Raw genomic sequence first — 20960 nt, 5'->3', positions numbered from 1 at the left:
TTGTTTGGGGTTCTCTGCGCTTCCTGGACTTGTAAGTCTATTTCTTTCACCAGGTAGGGGAAGTTTTCTGTCATTATTTCTTCAAATAGGTTTTTAATATCTTGCTCTCTCTCTTCTTCTGGCACCCCCATAATTTGGATGTTGGTTCGCTTGAAGTTTTCCCGAGGCTCCTTACCCTCTCTTCATATTTTTGGATTCTTTTTTCTTTTTGCTTTTCCGGTTGGGTGTTTTTTGCTTCTTCGTATTTCAAATCGTTGACTTGATTCTTGCAATCCTCCAGTCTGCTGTTGGAACTCTGCATAGTATCCTTTATTTCAGTCAGTGTATGCTTAATTTCTGGTTGGTCCTTTTTCATATCCTCGAGGGTTTCACTAGATTTCTTGAGGGTTTCACTAAATTTATCGGCGGTTTCTAGAAAATTCTTGAAAAACCCTATAACCATGGTTTTGAACTCTATATCCAGTCGTTTGCTTTCCTCCATTTCTGTCATTTGTGATCTGTTTCTTTGTCTGCGCAGTTTTTATGCTTCCCTGTGTTGATAGGGTGGCTTTGTTTGCTAGGTATCCTATGGGGCCCAGTGGCTCAGCCTCCCCAATTACCTGAGGTGGACACACTCTTGGTGCACCCCTTTGTGGTCTTTGTGCACAGTCTTGTTGTAGTTAAGCCTTGATTGTTGTAGGTATCACTGGGAGGAATTGACCTCCAGGCCAATTGGCTGTGAGAATCAGCTGTGGTTATGGTGGGAGAACTTCTGTGCTGGGGACACCCTTCTGGGACAAGACTTGCTTCAGTGGGGCTTTGGTGCTCACTGAGTCTGCCCTCTGAGTGTGTCCCTTATGGATCTGAGGAGTTGTAATCTGGATGGTCCCACTCTGACCACTGGGTACACTGGCTCTTGGATCTCTAAGGAGGTGCTAATTTAGCCTCTACCTGAGGCTACCCAGCAGGAGCTATGGAGAGATCTGCAGATTCCTCTTCTTTGTTTGGGATTTGGAGGTGCCCATATGAGGCCCAGCTGTGAAGCAATGCAAGCTGCTATGGGGCTTTGGACCTTCTTTTGGATGTTCTGGGTCTCTCTGACCCAGCTGCAATTTGTTAGGTAATTTTCAGATTGCAAAGCGCCAGGTCATTCCTATGCAAAAGGCTCTGCGCACAGCTTGGGTGGGGAAGGGTCTCAGGGAATCAACAGGAGCAAACAACTATGGCTGATCCTCAGCCCTGCCCTAAGAGACTCCGGGTCTCAGTGTCCTGCAGTAATCACTGCAGGCACCTCTGAGAGAAAGCCGCCCTCAAGTTCTGCCCCCTGCCAGACAGTCCAGTTTCTCCCCGAATGATTCTGGGTCCCCAGAGACTTGCCTGGAACTGGAGTTCAGAGCAGTCGGAGCTTGAGACTCCCTCCCGAGTAAAAAAGACAACCTCATCCTCAGTTGCCAGCCCTTGCCGTGCGTGCTTCCATACCTCTGCACTTTACTTCCACACCTCCTATGAGTCTCAGTGAGCTTTTCTCTTTCCTTCTAGTTGTAGAATTTCCACTCAGCCATCTTTCCTGTGGTTCTGGATGATGTCCGTTTTGTCTTTTAGTTGTAGTTTTGAAGTGGTTGTGTGAGGCAGCAATTTCAGGTGTTTACCTATGCCGCCATCTTGGTTTCTCTCTCTAAATCCTGCCCATTTTTCAAATATGTTGTTATTTATGCTTGTCTTAGATTTTTTTTTTTTTAACACATTAGGACACTTATTGCCAGTATTTTTATTTTGAAATCTTTGGTCTGGCTTTTGAAGTTACCTGATATAAGGAATGAGGTGGGAATCCATAGGAAGAATCTTCAGGAGACTGAGGCCTGGTCCTGCCAGGGTATAGTCACAGCTCTGGGATCTTCAGTTTACTGTCTTGAAGTAAACAGGAAAAGTCCCTGTAGCCATTTGGAACAAGTTACTTAGATCCCATGAGCACTGGGCATATGGTCAGAGTCTCCATCCAGAACAATCAAGAGCCCGGGGGGTGGGGGGTGGGGATGGGAGGAACACAAAGACTCCCCAAGAACAGGAGGGTGGTGCATGCTTCTGTCATTAGGTCTAGGCATCTGTATGTTCTCATGGAGAGTGGCTGACCTGGCAAAGCCTTCACCTAGGAGCCTACTGCCCTGAATCCTGCTTTGGCCCTGTTATTCTCAGGCTCATTTCAGTATCACCTGCCATTAAAGAAACTATAGCTGTGGCTGTATTTGTTGGCATCTTTCCATCAAGCATATTACCCTTTTATATTGAAGCCTGCTGAATTAAAAAAAACAAACAAACAAAAAAACACACGCAAATGGTCCTTTTTATACCATTTATTGAATGTCTTTTCCTCCTGATTCTGATTCTCACTCTTCAAGCTCTATTCCATTGCTCTGACTGTTTATAACCAATGCCCCTATTTTTATATTGGTTTGCTTTCTAATAAATTGTAATTGCTGGTAAGTCCCTTCCTTTACTCTCCTTTCTGAATATTTCTGAACTTACCTTGTGTGTCTGTTTTCAGACATACTGTGCCATAGGACCTATTCTTGGAGAACCTTTTCTGGTAGAGTACTTGTAAAACATCTGTATTTGGTTGGTATAAACTTAGAAGCACTGGGCCAATAGAGGATTCTCTGGTCACAGACACTTAGTAACTAGTTGATTGGTTTTATAATTCTACCCTGCATGTGAATAAATGTATTATGGCATCTATCACCTTGGCATGTAAGTCAGCATTTGCCTATACCTGCTGTATAAGTTGAGTTCTAACATATTGATTTCTCTTAGCAACAAGGTATAGTAGCTGAGCTTATCACAGCTCTTCTTATTCCTATCTACTATTTCAGCAGTTGATTTTGGAGGTTCTTTTTCACCTTCCAGCTCTCTTCAACAAGTACCAGGGCTGTGTTTTCCTAGTGGCTGTATTTTCTGTACTCTAATGTATAAAATCATTGTATGTTAGCCTTAGAAGAGATCTTGGAGGACTTCAAATCTAGTAGTTTAAATTGTGGGTTTTTTTTTGTGTGTGTGTGTGTGTGTTTTTTAAGAGCAGCTGGATCTTTTGTTTTTAATTAAAGAAATCTAAACACAGGATAAATTACAGTTTAAGAAGGAAATGAATTGAGTGGGGCTTGGAACCTTTTAGCTCTTTGATGTCCTGATATTTGTCCTTGAAACAACTCAGAGGAACTCCGTGAAGATCTTATTCATCCTTCTCTTTTTACAAATAAGGGGCCTGAATTCTTGTTGGATTGTAGCCTAGATAAGAGAGTGGCAGACATTCAATTCAATAGCCTTATACTCAAGGACTTTTTCTATTACACCAAGCTGTTTCTCATGGAATTAATGCATTTTTAAAAGGTACAATGACCTACATATATATTTTTAAATTAGTATTTTCTTGCCAGAGCTATCAATTAAATTGCTTCTTGGTTCCTATTAAAGTCAAGGAAAAATTACAGAATTTTAAAGTGTCATTAAATATTTGTATGTTGAATTGTATCTGATATAATAGCAAATTGGTAATTTAAAAAAATTGATATTGTCTGTATATTTTCAAGGTGTACTTATTTACATGAACATAGTATTTTTATTTTATTTTATGTTTTCAAAGTTTAAAAACTACGGTTGTTATATCTAGGACTAGTGATAATGGTTATCTTGATAGACAGTGTTGGCATTTGTCATATTGATAGGGTACTAGTTCTAGAGATGAACCAGTTTCCAATCTGTGTAAAAGCGAGAAAAATACATTTAAGTTCTTTATAATAATGGAGGGTAATAAGTCAGGTAAGAGATTTGCTTTGCCATTTCTTCTATTTTTTATGGGAATAACTGTACCTTGCTAGAATTAATCTAGGGATATTTTTAAGCCATCTTTTAAAAAAAATCATTTCTTTTACTAAAAAGTAAAAATAATAAAATAAAAACCTTACAGATGGGATAACACAGATACCAGTGTAGGTTTAATATAAAACTATTACTAGAAAAAATAGTGATTTTTGGTGCTTTTGGAAGATCGTATTTGTCAGTGTCAATGAGATTAGAGAAACTATAGAGAAACTGAGAATAGGTCTCTGGGGATAAAAATGACCTTAAAGAGCATGAAAACATTATAGTAGTAAGTAAGCCTTAAGTAGAAATTTACTTTTTGTTTTATGAATGTTATGTGCCTGTAAAGCACTATATTTGTCATTAGTAAAAAAAAAAATAGCAGTTTGCCCTAAAAGATTTTTCAACTTGAAATAGTTTTTAAAGTTATTAATTTTTGGATGTAATGTCTTTATTTAGGTTTTAACTTATTATTGGAAGGTTTTTGCTTCTACCAGTACTATTTGACCTATATTTCTTACTTTGTCCTTCCACTCTGGACTGTAAAGTCCTTGAGGACAAGAGGCTGTGTTTGGTGTTTGTAGTGCTTCTCTGAGCCATTGTGGAACCTGGTGCAAATAGAAAAATTAGCAGTATTGATGCTGTCTATATTCAAAATGGTGATGTTAGGGATTTTTTTGCATTTTTTTTATTTTTAAAAGGTAATGCATTAAAATATTTTAAATTGTGATTACTGAGTTTTTTGGCACGTTCTTAAACTTTGCACTGGCCTTACACTTATTCTGGCCTGAGGTCCCAGTACATTGGAGAGTGCTTTACATATAGTAGGCTCTCAATACATGTCTTTTTGGATATACAACATTTTTCCATTTTGCTTGTAAACTACTACCAGTTTAAAAAAAAATATATATATATATATGTATATATATATATTTTAATATATTTTATTGATTTTTTTTACAGAGAGGAAGGGAGAAAGATAGAGAGTTAGAAACATCGATGAGAGAGAAACATCAGCTGCCTCCTGCACACCTCCCACTGGGGATGTGCCCACAACCCAGGTACATGCCCTTGACCGGAATCGAACCTGGGACCTTTCAGTCTGCAGGCTGACGCTCTATCCACTGAGACAAACCAGTCAGGGCTAAAAAAAATATTTTTATTGATTTCAGAGAGGAAGGGAGAGGTAGAGAAATAGAAACATCAATGATGAGTGAGAATCATTGATCAGCTGTACTCCCCCTACTGGGGATTGAGCCTGCAACCAGGCATGTGCCCTGACTAAGAATTGACCATGACTTCCTGGTTCACAGGTCGATACTCAACCACTGAGCAACAGCAGCCAGGGACTAACAGTTTTTATTTTTCTTCAGGTGTGTTTCACAGAAGTCAGAATCAAAAGTTTAAAAAATTATTTTCCTGGTGGTAGAGGAGAATAAAAATCTGAACAGAAGACTTAGAAAGAAGGAAGTGTTATTGGTCTAAGAAGTTTCTTTCTTGACTTCACTCCACTGAATATAGAGCATAGAGAAGTTGAGAACTGTAATTCATTGGAAAAATTAAACAGAAAAGTTTTAAAAATATTAAATGGTTAAGTCTTATGAATTGGTTTGTTTCATCAGTTATTCAAAATGTTACACATACCTAAAATGCTATACCCCTGTCCATGTTCAAATTTAACCAGTTTTATTTTAATGGAGTCCAAGAACAATCTCAAAGAAAAAAAATCACTTAGTAAACTATATGCATTATGCATGTTGTGAATCTTGGTTTAAGACTTATGTCTATTTTCTTCTGCTAATGTAGATTAATGATTATTACTGTGGCATTTTAATATTAGCTATAACATTTTCATAAGGAACTAATCTGTTGAAACATTCTTTACTAAGCAGAATTTGCTTTTGTGAAACTTTTTAATTCTCCTTGAAAATATTCAGATTGACATTCTTCTAAATTTATGGCTCAAACAAACTAATTTTGGAATTTCCCAAACAAATTGAAAGGCGATAGTAATTTAAAGATAATAGCCTTTTTCTTTCAATAAAATGCCATTCAATTTGGATTATTAAATATCAGTGGCCAAGAGAGCATGAATTCTTTTAAGGGTTTCATTCTTTCCAGATAGCTTGTTGTGCTGTATCCTTTTATTTACATTTACATTTGTGTGTGTGTGTGTGTGTGTGTGTGTGTGTGTGAGAGAGAGAGAGAGAGAGAGAGAGAGAGAGAGAGAGAGAGAGAGAAAGAGAGAGAGAACAGAATAATAGAAATTTGAATGGGTGATATTAGAATTAAATATGCTCAATTTTTCTGTTTGCATATAAGAAAATATAATTGTATCTCAGTGCTACATTATATTGAGGATGCTGATTATGCATAACAAATTTTGTATTTTAAATAGAAAATTACACATAGCATATAAGCTTTGGATATACTAGTAATATTCTACAAAATTGTTGTTTAATTGAATTTTTATATAAAAAGTTACTTACTTTAGTGGGTTTACATTTTATCAGAGCTGTTCCATTGTTCCTTATGCATCTAATGGTAGATGCTTAATAAGTCCTCAGCATGAATGAGTATAAGAAAAGATAATATCTGAGAATAGTAGAAGAATAATATCCCTGAGTTTTTATCTTTAGGAATCTAGAGTTTATTTGGCATGTAATGAAGGTTTTAGAGCAGGAGTGGGCAAACTTTTTGACTCAAGGGCCACAATGGGTTCTTAAACTGGACCGGAGGGCCGGAACAAAAGCGTGGATGGAGTGTTTGTGTGAACTAATATAAATTCAAAGTAAACATCATTACATAAAAGGGTACGGTCTTTTTTTTTTTTTTTTTTTAAGTTTTATTCATTTCAAACTGGGCTGGATAGTTTGCCCATGGCTGTTTTAGAGTAAGGTGTTAGGCCTAGGGGTAATGTTAGAATAATAGAAAAACTGGTCTAAGAGAACAAGAGTTGATTTGATGAAGAGATAAGAGAGTTTTATGGAACTAAAGATGAATTTCACTTACTAATTTGTCACTAATTTCTGGTCTAGCATCTTTTCTGTTTTGGGAGTGTGTACCAAGGGTTTTTCTCTAAAGAGTACAGACCTCAGAAAAGATAAAACTTAATAATTTCAATAACGAGCATTCTTCAAATAATGTAAAACAGTAGAGAAATATTGAAATGTTTCCTGTAACTTTTCTCAGTTCTTGCCTCTGTGTGATTTTTCTCTTAAAAGGAAATTAAACCCCAAAGCCATTATAACCATGGATATGGTGAACCTCTTGGACGGAAAACTCATATTGATGATTATAGCACATGGGACATAGTCAAGGCTACACAGTAAGTTTCTGTTGTAGTTGTTTTCTTTGATATATGTATTTTAAGTGAAATATGAACACATATTTCTTTGTCTTTATTGATAGACAAAGGGATAGTTGGTGAGACATTGTTTTCATATTTTGGTTCTTTAGACATGATTTCCTTTAGTTCTTTGTACAAATTCAAAATAGCTGATTTAAAATCTTTGTCTAGTTAAGTTCAGCGTGTGGCATTCCTCAGGGACAGTTTCTATTACTTGCCACCACCACCCCCACGCCCCCAGTATAAATTATACTTTCGTGTTTCTTTGGAGGTCTTATAATTTTTTTAAATTGTTTAAAGTATTATATATGTCTCCTTTATTCCCGATTGACGCTCCCCCCCACCCCCCCAGCTACTTCCACCCCCGATGTCTTATAATTTTTTGTTGAAAACTTGTCAAATAATGTAATGTGAAAATTCTGGATATCACGTTCTTCCAGGGTTTGTTGTTTGTGACATTTCTGAACTATTCTGTAAAGTCTGTATCTTTGTTTTGTGTGGTCACTGAAGTCTCCATTCAGTTCGTGGTCAGGTAAAGATGGGACAGACTTCTTAATTCCTTAGAATCATTAAGCCTTGATCTTTGTCAAGGGATTCTTTGTGCATGTTGGGACACTGAACACTCAGCCAGGCAGCTGCCAACTCTGACTTAGCCTTCACTTTCTGTTTATATAGAACCTCAAGGTCAATCAGAGGTGAGAGCTTGGGCTATCAACAGCTAATGTGCATGGCCTTCTAGATTCCCAAGAATATGTCCAAACTTCTTTAAAGCCTCTATGGATATCTTGTTCCTTAGGTCTTGTTTTTAAGCTTTTTGATTTGTCTGTTGTTTGTTCCAACTACTATCCATCATCTCAAACAACTGCGATGTTAAAACATCGACATGCACAACCCCAGGGAGAAGCTTTTAATGAGTTTGAGTGAGATCCAATTGGTCTTTCAAGCAGACAGCCAGACAGGTCAAATAATGACTCCTCTTTGTGAATGAAGCTTTGAAAGACTCCATCCCTATTCTGCTCACTCCAGTACCATAACACAATCTTATTTTTTAAGGCAGCTGGGAAGCAGAGGATGGGACCATGATATGTTAAAATACCACCATTCTCTTGTTGCTCCTTGGATTGCTGAAAGCTTTTGTTTCTTTTCAGAATTTTGAAAAAGTTGACTCTTGACAGTTTTTGCCAGATTTTTAGTTACTTTTGTGGAGAGGCAAACTTTGGAAGTCCTTAGGCTACTGATGTCACCCTACTTTCTTGAATGTTATGTATCAAAAAAATCAAAGTACATTGTGCCAATTGTATTTAACAAATTATACTGCTCTACATTCATTTTTCCTTTTGAGACTTTGTTTCTTTTGCTATTGCTTTTCCTTTATCATTAATCTCTCTTGCCCTACCTAATGCATCATTTTCATCAGCAAATATATTATAACATCTTTTATTTTAAGAAAAAAACACACAACACAACTGTTTTTTTTTTAATCCCTCACATACCTTTGTAACTACTCTATTTCTTGAAAAGTATCTAAGTATGAGGTCTATAATTTCTACCTTTAAAAACATTTATTTAAATTTTGAAGCATTTCAGTCCCATAGAGAAGAATAACTGTCAGATTAAGCAGATGTTAACATTTTACTGTAGTTACTACAGGTTGCTCAGTGTGTTCTTTTCCCTGTCTCCCCCAAGGAAACCTCTCTTGAAGTTGCTGTGAATCATTCTCATGAACATCCTTGTACATTTCTACAAATATTTATAAACAAAATATGCTATTGTAATATATGCTTAAAATTTATATAAATTGTATTCTACATTACATATCCTTTTGCAGCTTGCTTTTATTAAAAAAACTATATCACTTTTGTGATTTATTATCATTATCTTATTTAATAAAAGAGAAACATGGTAATTAGTGTACGACCGCTACCCTTCCCATTGGCTAATCAGGGCGATATGCAAATTAACTGCCAGCCAAGATGGCGGCCGGCAGCCAGGCAGCTGACGCGAACAGGAAGGCTTGCTTGCTTCAGTGACGTAGGAAGCCAAGCTTCCCCGCCTGCCTTGCCGGCCTCTCAGCTGCACTCGAAGCAACATTGTAACAAATATAGAAGCTAAACAAAACCCTGGGCTTCAGCCAGCAGGACTGCAACATTGTTTCAAATACAAAAGGTAAACAAAGGCCAGAAACCTGCTTTCAGCAGCGGAGGTCTCATAGTTGGAGCCGAGCCTCAAAGCTAAAGCTGGCCCAGAATTAGAAAAAAAGAAAAAAGGACAGGTTGGGAGCTTCAGTCACCTGCCAGCCTGAAAACGGCCCTCAGCCCCTCACCCAGGCTGGCCAGGCACCCCTGTGGGGACCCCCACCCTAAAGGGTGTGTGACCAGATGCAAACAGCCATCATCCCCTCACCCAGGCTGGCCAGGCACCCCAGTGGGGACCCCCACCCTGAAGGGGGTGTGACCAGATGCAAACAGTCATCATCCCCTCACCCAGGCTGGCCAGGCACCCAAGCGGGACCCCTACCCTGATCCAGGACACCCTTCAGGGCAAACCAGCCGGCCCCCACCCGCGCACCAGGCTTCTATCCCATATAGTAAAAGGGTAATATGCCTCCCAGCACCGGGATCAGCGGAGCCTCGAGGCCTTCTAGCACCGGGATCAGCGTGACAGGGGGCAGCACCCAAACCCCCTGGTCGCCCTGCGGCTCTGTGTTTGACAGGGGGCGGGGCCACAACCTCCCTATCTGCCCTGCTCTGTTCGTGACAGGGGGGAGCTCCCCAACCCCCTGATCGCCCTGCGGCTCTGTGTGTGACGAGGTGGGGCCACAACCTCCCTATCTGCCCTGCTCTGTTCGTGACACGGGGGAGCTCCTCAACCCCCTGATCGGCCCTGCTCTGTGCGTGACAGGGGGGAGCTCCTCAACCCCCTGATCGGCCCTGCTCTGTGCGTGACAGGGGGGAGCTCCCCAACCCCCTGATCGCCCTGCAGCTCTGTGTGTGACAGGGTGCGGCGCCCCAACCCCCCCCCCCCCATCGGCCCTGCCCTGAGTGTGACAGTGGCGGCACCCCAAACCCCTGATCCGCCCTGTCTATGTGTGGCAGGGGGCGGTGCCCCAACTCCCCTATCGGCCCTGCTCTGTGAGTGACGGGGGAGCTCCTCAACCCCCTGATCGGCCCTGCTCTGTGCGTGACAGGGGGGAGCTCCCCAACCTCCTGATCAACCCTGCTCTGTGCGTGACAGGGTATGGAGTCCCAACCCCCCTGATGGGCCCTGCTCTGTGCGTGACAGGGGGGAGCTTCCCAACCCCCTGATCAACACTACTCTGTGCGTGACAGGGTATGGAGCCCCAACCCTCCTGATGGGCCCTGCTCTGTGCGTGACAGGGGGCAGCGCCCCAACCCCCTGATTGGCCCTGCTCTGTGCATGACGGGGTGGCGCCGCAACCTCCCCATCGATCCTGCCTTGAATGTGATGGGGCGGTGCCTCAACCTCCCAATCGGCCCTACCCTGAGCGTGACTGAGGGTGGCATCACAACCTCCCGATCCGCCCTGTTCTGTGCATGACAGGTGGCAGCACCCCAACTCCCCAATCGGCCCTGCTCTGAGCCCGACCAGGGGCTGCACCTAGGGATTGGGCCTGCCCTCTGCCACCCGGGAGCAGGCCTAAGCCAGCAGGTCGTTATCTCCCGAGGGGTCCCAGACTGTGAGAGGGCACAGGCCAGGCTGAGGGACCCCCCCCCCCCCCGGAGTGCACAAATTTTTGTGCACCGGGCCTCTAGTATATAATAAAAACCTAATATGCTAAGTGTCCAGTTGACTGGTTAGCCATTCAATCAATCAAAGCATAATATGCTAATGATATGCTATGGCTGCTCAACTGCTTGCTGTTATGTGCACTGACCACCAGGGGGCAGACGCTCCAACCGGTAGGTTAGCTTGCTGCTGGGGTCGGGCCGATTGGGACTGAGCGAGACAGGGCCAGACACACCCTGGACCCCTCCCATGGTTCCTCCCCAGTTGGCCAACCTCTCACATCTCTTCCCGGCCTGATCATGCACTGGCGGGATTTCCCCGGCCTGGCCTGCACTCTCGTAATCTGGGACCCCTTGGGGGATGTTGGAGAGCAGGTTTCGGCCCGATCCCGCAGGCCAGGCCAAGGGACTCCATTGGTGCATGAATTCATGCACCTGGCCTCTAGTTGTTAATAAAGACCTAGTTTATTCAGTTTCACTGCTTTATAGTACAGACTGAGTCTGCCCCTTATCTGTGGCTTTGCTTTCTGTAGTTTCAGTTACCCATGATCAACCACTGTCCAAAAATATTAAATGAAAAATTCCCCAAATAAACAATTTACATTTACATTGTACACTGTTCTGAGCAGTATGATGAAATCTCGCACTGTCTCATTGAATCCCACCTAAGGCATGAATCATTCCTTTGTCCAGCATATTTATGAATGTAAGCTACCTGCTTAGTCACTTACTAGTAGTTGCCATCTTGGTTATCAGATTGACTGTCAAGGTGAAAACCGCAGTGCTTGTTTTCAAGTAACCCCTATTTTACTTAAGGATGGCCCCAAAGCACAATTTGGATATGCCAAAATGAAGCCTTACAGTGCTTCCTTTAAGTAAAAAGGTGAAGTTCTCAATTTAAGTCATTTTATCATCTCATCACAACATGAGTGAGTACAATACAATAAGATATTTTGAGAGCATGAGAGAGAGAGACCATATTAACATAACATTACAGTATATTATTGTTTTATTATTGTTAGCAATCTTTTACTATACTTAGTTTATAAATTAAACTTTATCATAGGTTCCTCTGTATAGGAAAAAACATAGTATATGTAGAGTTCAGTATTATTTATAGGTTCAGGCATCCACTAGAGGTCTTGGAATCATCTCCCCAGGGTGAAGGGGGATTACTGTATTGTATCACTCTTTACTGAGGGACACTTAACATTTCTTTTACTTTTTCATTATTATAAACATTGTGTCAGTGAATGTACTTCCACTTGTTTCCCCTGCACATAAACAAGAGTTTTTTCTAAGGTAGACACTCAAGTGGAATTTCTGTCTTGTTTAGGATATTCTTTTTCAACACTAGCAGTTATTGCCAAATTGATTTCCAAAGTGCCTGTGCCAGTTTATACTTCCAATGTCGAAAGAGTTCTTTTTTACTACATTCTTACTAAATTCTAGTTTTGTCATACTTAATAATTGTCAGTTTGATAGTTGTGAAATGAGTTTTCTCTGTTTTGATGGGCCTTTCTCTGATTACAAGTGGTGTTGAATATCTTCCCTATGTTTATTGACCATTTGGGTTTCTTCCTGTGTGAATTGCCATTTTAAATCCTTTACCCATTTTGAGTTCTTTTATCGTTTTGTAATTTGTAAAAGTTATTTATGTATTTTGATGGAGTCTGCTTTGAACTTAGTGGGATCTGTGTCCCTTAATGTATACATAAAATAAATATATATACCTTCCAAGTGTCCTGTCTGCCGCTCTCCCAGCCTCTTCCCACTCCCAGGTCATGTAGCTTATGATTCAGTACTCCTCTCCAGTGTGTCCAAACTTGCATATTGTTCTGCTGAAACAATGTGCTGCAACCTCTCTGGAAACCTGGACTTCCACAAAGGCTCTCATCCATAGGTGATTGCCTAAAACAGTGTTTTCCAGAGCTCTCAGACTGCAGCCCAGATCATGGACCATTTGCAGGGGCCACAGCTGAGATAGAGGTCTTTGTTCCTATTACCCAGTACACGGGTGAGTGAGACTTCTCCCAGATCACTTGATGTATGGTTCTGGATCCCACAGTTCCACAGAGGCACTTTGCCTGTGAATAGTACAGAATTATTGTTGGAGGGGGAACAAAATGATGGAGTCTTATTATACCATGATGCTGATGTCACTCTGTGGTCCATATCTAAATACTCTTTTTTCTTCCATTTGTTTAATCTTTTATAGTTCCACATTGTTTTAATCATTTAGTCTTCAGAATGGTCTCAGCTATTCTTGGCCTTTTACTCTCACTAATGAATTTTTAGGGTTCTCCTTAGGAATTTCATGAGATAATTCATTTAGGATTTAAATTAGAATTTCATTGTATTTATAGATCAATTTGGAGGAAATTGGTGTATATATTTTATGTATACATTAAATATGTACTTTAATGTCTTATTAATTTTATTTACAGTGAGTGGTGTAATTAAACAGGCTTTCTTATTATTATTTTAGATGGTATATGTATAAATGATATAGAAATCTGATCCTAAATTGATTTTTTAGGTACTTTGTTTTAATTATTTAATTATTGATTGATTGCTGAAAAAAGGATAACTTCACAAAGAAACATAATTCCCTTATGGAAGAATTGGAATATATGCTGCATTTACTAAGTCACAGTCATTACTTTTTCAGCTTTAATCACTAAGCAAATATTTTTTTATCTTTATCTTGTAAACATCCATTTTCTGATGACAATTCTTACAAATTAATCAGACTTTGGCATTTTTGAAATTACAAGAAATGGGTTCACACATGTTAGAAAACTGTATCAAAATTTTTCAGTATGTCCACATGAGAAGGATTTTATAGGTGATGTATTTAAAGCTTTCAGAAATTATCCTGTATAATAAAGAGATAATATGCTAATTAGACCAAACAGCAGAATGACCGTCTGGATGAAGCTGGGCTGCGAGGGCCGGCCAAGGCTGGGAGGGGCTGCAAGGGTCGAGCCCCTTGCATGAATTTCATGCATCGGGCCTCTAGTATTATGTAATGATGGAAATATTTCCAAACATTTTTAAAAAATATTCTCTTTATAGTTTTTCTGAAATAAAAATAGTTACTTTCTCACTATTCCCTTTGCCTTGAAGGGGAACAGACTAAATATCTTTACCCTTCTTAAGAATATATGGTTGCTAGCATACTACTCACAGTTTTTTGGCATGACTATCCCCTGCCTCACACGCAAAGCCAGCAGTTTGGAACACTTGTCTTTTTTGTTAAAGGGAAAATGAATGCGTACTCACTTTTAATTGTTAGAAAAATAATCAGTGATTTTTTGAATGGTTAAGATTTTTATGGACACGTATTTCATTCAAAATGTGAGGTAGATTCTGCTCTTTAAGGTAATATACCTAGTTCACTGAACTGGGCATATGTAAACAATTTTCTGAAAAAGAACAAGGAATTGAAGAAGGTACCACTGTTGTCTACTATAATTTGTGGAACTCTTGGTCTTTCCTCAGGTTGATTACTTTGGGTGTGTGTGTGTGCGGGGGGGTGAGGGGGTGTGTGAGTGAGTGAGTGTACACATGCAATACAGAGCCAGTGAGAATAGCAATGTGAAGTCTGTACCAAATATTAGTAAAGCCTAATTTCTGTATTAGGTAAGATGTGAATATAGGTAGAAATTTTAATATTTGCTTTGAGTGTCCCATTAATGTGCCACTCCTACTGCGACCTCTTCCTATGGGGTGCCTTCCCCATTTTGAAGACCACTCTGATTAAGAAATTACAAATATAGTCATTTAAATATACTTTTGTGTCTCAGTTCCAAGGACCCAGTATTTTGTTTAGAATAAAGTTGATGGTTCTTGAGGCTTGAGGATGGATTCTTGGTGGTTTATTGTACTACTAGAGGCCCAGCGTGTGAAATCACGCGAGACCCAGACCCACCCTGCACGAGCCAAGGGACTCCAGACCCACCCTGCACGAGCCGTGGGCCCCCAGGCCCTCCCTGCACGAGCCGTGGGCATCGGCCCCGTGTGAGCCCTGCCAGCCTCGCACGAGCCCTGCCCCACCGCTGCGAGCGGCTCATGGTTGGGGGGGGGGGGGGGGACTGAGAGGTGCACCTCCTGGTGACCAGTTGTTTGGTCGTTCCACGTTAAGGCATGACGGCCACAGGCCTTTTATAATATAGATTCTTTCTACTTTTGCTTATGCTTGAAAATTTCCATAATAAAAAGTTTTTAAAAATTTAGGCTGCCTCACAATTACCAAAGCGGAAAGGTGGAAAAGGATCAGGTTCTTTGCCACTACCGTCTTTATCAAATATGATCATCTCTCCTAGAACTCTCCCAGTAGATTTTTTCTTATGGTTCATTAGCTTGAACTCACAAGACTCTTTCCCCAACCCAATCCACTTCCCACTCCAACACATCCTTTTAAAATTTTCCTTCATGAATATCAAAACTAAATTTGAAATAAAGAAGACTGAGGCTTGTAAAACATCTTTTCTTCTTGATATTAATGTAAGTCATTGATACGCTGTTTGTTACTGCTCTTTTATGTCCTTAACTAGAGGCTCAGTGCACGAAACTCGTGACTCAGGGTTGGGGGGGTCCCTCAGCCCTGCCTGTGCCCTCTTGCAGTCCGGGAGCCCTCGCAGGATGTCCAACTGACAGCTTGGGGGATATCCAACTGATGTCTTACCTAAGCCATCAGTGGGACATCCTTAGCTCTGCCACAGAGGAGGGAGAGGCTCCTGCCACTGCTGCTGCACTTGCCAGCTATGAGCCCAGCTTCTGGCTGAGTGGTGCCCCCCCTGTGGGAGTGCACTGACCACCAGGGGGCAGCTCCTACATTGAATGTCTGCCCCCTGGTGGTCAGTGTGCATCATAGCGACTGGTCATTCCACCGGTGGGTCGATTTGCATATTAGCCTTTTATTATATAGGATATTTTTAAAAATTGTATATACTTTTATAAGCTGCCTCAAGTGTTTTGTGGTATAAATAAGTAGTGATATAAATAAAAACAAGTAAATGATAGATGTTTGATTTTTGGTATCCTTTTCTCTTCCAACTAATAAGATATTGCATTCTTATAGATGAGACAAAAACTCATCTATAAGATGGATTAGTAAAATCTGTTGGAATATTCATATGTTAAAAGTAGCTTTTTATGTTCAGAAGTTCATTTTAATTTTCAGATATCAAAATGGAGCATTATTTTCTTCTGAAAATGTTATTTTTTAGCTTTAAATTTCTTGTCAAATAGTAGTAATCTCTATTTTTTTTTTCAAGATATGGAATATATGAACGTTGCCGAGAATTGGTGGAAGCAGGTTACGATGTGCGACAACCAGACAAAGAAAATGTTACACTTCTCCATTGGGCTGCTATCAACAATAGGATAGATTTAGTCAAGTATGTGCTTTCTGTATTTTTAAGTAATTAGTTATTATAAAAATATTAGAAATTATTATAAAAAATAATAATTTCTAACAATCATAGCTTTTAAAATGTAGATTCTATGTACCTTTTTTCCTGAAAAGTTTTGTTTTTAACATATATTGAATGCTTATTAATGTGTCATACTGAGCTGAGTACTTTTCCATGTATATTTCCTTTAATTTTAATTCTTGAAGTAACCTTGTATGAAAAATAACAATTACTGCTATCCTGCAATGTGGAAACTGAAGCATAAAGAGGTTAAATACACTACTGACATACAGCTAATAAAGTTTGGAGTCAGGATGTTAACTCCAGCAGTCCACCTTGCAGCGCACATTTTAGATATGAATTCTATGGGGAAGAGTTACAAAAGAAAAGAGAGGGGTTAAAAAGATAATAGGTAATAATATTCTGATTTAACTATTCAAACTAGCATAAGTGATGAATACATACCAAGTATAAAATGATTTTTATTACTGTTAATCTGCGGGTTTAGTATTACTAACAGGTAGTTAAATAAGCAAGAGTCAGATGATAGAAATCTTAGTCAATCTGTTTTAATAGTCATAATTTGGACATAAGACCTTTAGATAAAGACAAATTTGAAAAGAACTGCTTGCAAGTGTGCAGTTAAGTACAGCACACAGAGTCTACAGTCAAGTAAGATATCAATGTCACATAGAATAATTCATTTGCACCTAGAGTTCTAAAGAAAGATTAAGCAAGTAATATCTAAAGCAGCCCTGGGCAAACTACGGCCCGCGGGCCGGAAATGAATAAAACTAAAAAAAAAAAAAAGACCGTACCCTTTTATGTAATGATGTTTACTTTGAATTTATATTAGTTCACACAAACACTCCATCCATGCTTTTGTTCCGGCCCTCCGGCCCAGTTTAAGAACCCATTGTGGCCCTGGAGTCAAAAAGTTTGCCCACCCCTGATCTAAAGCATTGAACTCCATGAATCACTTTCTTCCAGAGAGCATGTTTTCATTTTATTCTTTTTTTTCCTTTATGTATCTCTAACTGTCGTCCCTTTGCTTTCACTGTGGGTCTCCTAATATCAAATTCTGCTCATGGGACAATGTTTTCTGTGTGTGTGTGTTTAATCCTCATCCGAGGATATATTTATATTGATTTTAGAAAGAGGAAGGAAGAGAGAGAAACATCATTGTGAGAGAGAAACATTGATTGGTTGCCTCCTGAATGTACCCTGACTGGGGATTGAACCTACAACCTAGGTGTGTGCCCTGACCTGAAATTGAACCCACAACCTTTTGGTGGTTTGGATGACCCTCCAACGCAGGAAAATGTTTTTAATCTTCATTAGTGAAGGAAATTTTCACATAGTATAGAAATGTAGGTTGACAGCTTTTGTTTGTTTTATTTTTAAAATATTCCACTGTTTTCTGGCTTCTTTTACTTTTGAGAAATCAGTCTTTTTTTTTTTTTTTTTTTTGGTGCCCCAACCCAGAAATCAAACCTGAGACCCTTCAGTCCGCAGGCTGACGCTCTATCCACTGAGCCAAGCCAGCTGGGGTGAGAAATCAGTCTTAAGTATTGTGCTTATGGAGGCTTTCTGTTTTTTCCTGGATGTTTTAGGATTTTCTTTTTGTTTCTGGCTTTTTGCAGTTTCATGATGATGTATTCTTGATTGTATGGATTGATGTTTTCATCAGTTCTGAAAATAATCTCAGTCATATTTCTTCACATATCACTCTGCCCCATTCGCTTTTTGCTCTCTTTCTGGAAAACCAGTTAAATGTCTGTTTGACCTTTTCATTGTATACTTACTGCCTCTTATCCTCTCTTCTCCGTGTGTGTTCTCTTCTTTAGTCTCTGCTTCATTTTGGAAACTTCTGACTTATCTTGCAGTTCATTCTCTGTTTATGTATAATCTGCTGTTAAATATATTCATTGTGTTTCTAATTTTGTTTATTTTTAAGTTCTAGAATTTTTTAAAAAATATGTGATACTTAAATATTTGTTCCTGAAATTTTCTATCTTGTTTTATATACTTGGACATAGTAAATATAGTTTCTTTATAATCTGTCTGAGAATATATAACATTTTGAGTCTGTGTGGGTCTGTATCTGTTATATTCTTGTGTGCCTGACTATCTTTGAATATGTATTAGACATTGTGTTTGAAAAATTATTTGTTGAGTAAGTTGAGGCCTAAGATGAGAAGATTTCTACTGGTATTTGTTTGCGCTAGCCCCAACTTTAACTTAATTTTAAGGCTTTAGATGTTCTGGATCACTCAAGTGGCTGAAGACCATGCTAAAGCCAGTTTTATTTCTGTTCTTAGTTACTGCTACAGTGCAGCCTTTTGGAGTCCCAACCCTTGTCTCTAAGGCAGATGGTGTCCAAGTGGTTTTCTAACTTCTCTAGGTTTTAACCCTTTCCTGAATCTTGGCCTCATATATGCTCTTACTCTTCTTAGGCTTTGCTTTTTAGGAAATGTTTTTTAAATTTCATTGAGCTTTTTAGTTTTCTTTAATGTGAGGGTTGGCTCAGATTATATCTAGCCTTCTACAACCTCTAGTTTTTTCAATTAATACATTTTAACCAAAATAGTACATAAATGATTTGGAAAAATCAAATAGTACTTAAAGGGTTACAATGGGAAACAGCAATCCCTCCCCACTCTCTGAGTCCTGTATCCCCAAAGTAACCCTTTTCAATACGTTAGCTATTTCTTTCAGTATTCACTCTCGTATTTTATATATTTGTATTGCTACTTTTATCTAGAATATTATTTTCTTTACACAAATGATAGTAAACCCTATTCTGCCTTTTCATTTAATTTATATATCTTTGAGATTTTCCAGATTAGTACAAATATAGTTGCATTATTCTTTTTTTTTAAACTGTGTAATAATCAATTATATGGATTTAATTCATGAATGGTTTCCCTATAGTTGATTCTGGTATTTTTACTAGTACAAACAGTGCTGTACTTGTCCACATATCATTGTGCTTATGTTCATATCTACCTTTAGAATTCTGAGGAGTAAGAAAGTTAGAAAGATGAATTTTGAATTTTAATGAATATTGCCAACTTCTATACTATTATTTTTTGATTTATCAGTTATTACATTTTGACTTTCTACTTTGGGATAACTAGATGTCCTAAATCACCTCACCACGAATACTTCTTCCTTCACCTCTGTTATAGATTTAGTTAAATCATTATGCGAAGTTTAAATTGTTAGTACATAAATTCTCACTGCTAACCCCAGGAGTCTTCTATGATTATCTGTTCTTTCCTGTAAAAATCTGTTTTTTGTCTGAAGTAACATTTGCTTCATTTAAAAAATATATATATTTTTATTGATTTCAGAGAGGAAGGAAGAGGGAGAGAGAGATAGAAACATCCATGATGAGAGAGAATCATTGATCGGCTGCCTCCTGCAAGTCCCCCACTGGGGATTGAGCCCACAACCCGGGCATGTGCCCTTGACCGGAATCGAACCTGGGACCTTTCAGTTCGCAAGCTGGTGCTCTGTCCACTGAGCCAAACCACCTGGGGCCAGGTGCTTCATTTTTAAAAATTGGTTCAATTTGCTATATGTCATAACTAATTCTTACTATACTCTTAGTCAGAACTGTAAAACCCCTCTATATGCAAACAGTATCAGATCATTTATCAGTTCTTCCTGGATTTCCACCTTTCTGCTCCAGCCCAAACTGTTTGTCCTTTAAAGCTACTATACAACAATTGTCTTGAGACTTTCCTTTGCCATTGTCCTGAGAAATCCCTTTGCTCCAGTGTTGCTCTGTTTCCTGATCTCAGGTTTTTATCTTTATGCTTTGCTCCCTAGTTTTAGTAGAGCACATTTCCTGATAGTTTGCTGAGGGAGAGAATGATTGGGAGGTAAATGTTTTGAAGTTACAATATCTTCTGACCTCATACCTTATTGGTTGTTTGTCTGAGCATAGATTTCTAGATTAAAAGTCGTTTTCTCTGAATTTTAAAACATTACTTTGTTATTTTCTTGCTCTAAGTATTATAGTGAGATACATTTGATTTCATTTTATTGATCAAAAATTCACTTTTGCCTTGTGTTTAGAAATATATAAGGAAGTTTGAAGTGAGAAATAAAGATAAAAAGTCTTGATGCTACATGCCTTACAAATTGTTCCAAACCACTTATGGATTAATGAGGTTACAAAATAAAGTCAGTAACTATAGAGTGAGTTAAAAATTATAGTGTCTGTGTATATTATATTTTCAGGTGGGTAAGCTTAATTTCTTACAGTACATAGTCTAGCAAGTTACTTTTCTAAAACAAACATATTTTGAGTAAATATAGTTTTCACTAACAACTGGTATTCATAGCCTCAAGATTAATTTTTACTATTGGGTTTGGAATTACCCCCTACTTAAAAACTCCAACATATTACTTCTATTTCATGGATGCTGGCAGAAGATACATGACTCAAGTAGAGACAAAGGACTTGATTATTCATAGCATAGCAAATAGCATGAACATAGTATTTGCATAGGACCGTCTTGCTCTTTAGGTCCTATAAGAGTGGCTTGATATTGCCCAGATGGATGCAGCACACACAGCAGGTTTGTGTTGCAGCTTGGGGAA

At 39.0% G+C, this 20960-nt stretch overlaps 1 protein-coding gene across 1 annotated transcript in view; it reads left to right on the top strand.

Annotated features, from left to right (window-relative positions):
• Positions 1-20960, top strand: part of ZDHHC17 (zDHHC palmitoyltransferase 17) — an 82890-nt gene that overhangs the window by 11646 nt on the left and 50284 nt on the right. Inside the window, exons 2-3 of the mRNA XM_081082544.1 lie at positions 7056-7159; positions 16209-16331. Of these exons, the coding sequence (XP_080938670.1) occupies positions 7056-7159; positions 16209-16331 (227 nt within the window). The remainder of the gene's footprint in view (positions 1-7055; positions 7160-16208; positions 16332-20960) is intronic.

Source organism: Myotis nattereri (assembly GCF_964212035.1).
Source record: "Myotis nattereri genome assembly, chromosome: 2".
NCBI lineage: Eukaryota > Metazoa > Chordata > Mammalia > Chiroptera > Vespertilionidae > Myotis > Myotis nattereri.
Note: the sequence above shows the minus strand (reverse complement) of the source record. Positions and strands in the feature narration are given on the sequence as shown.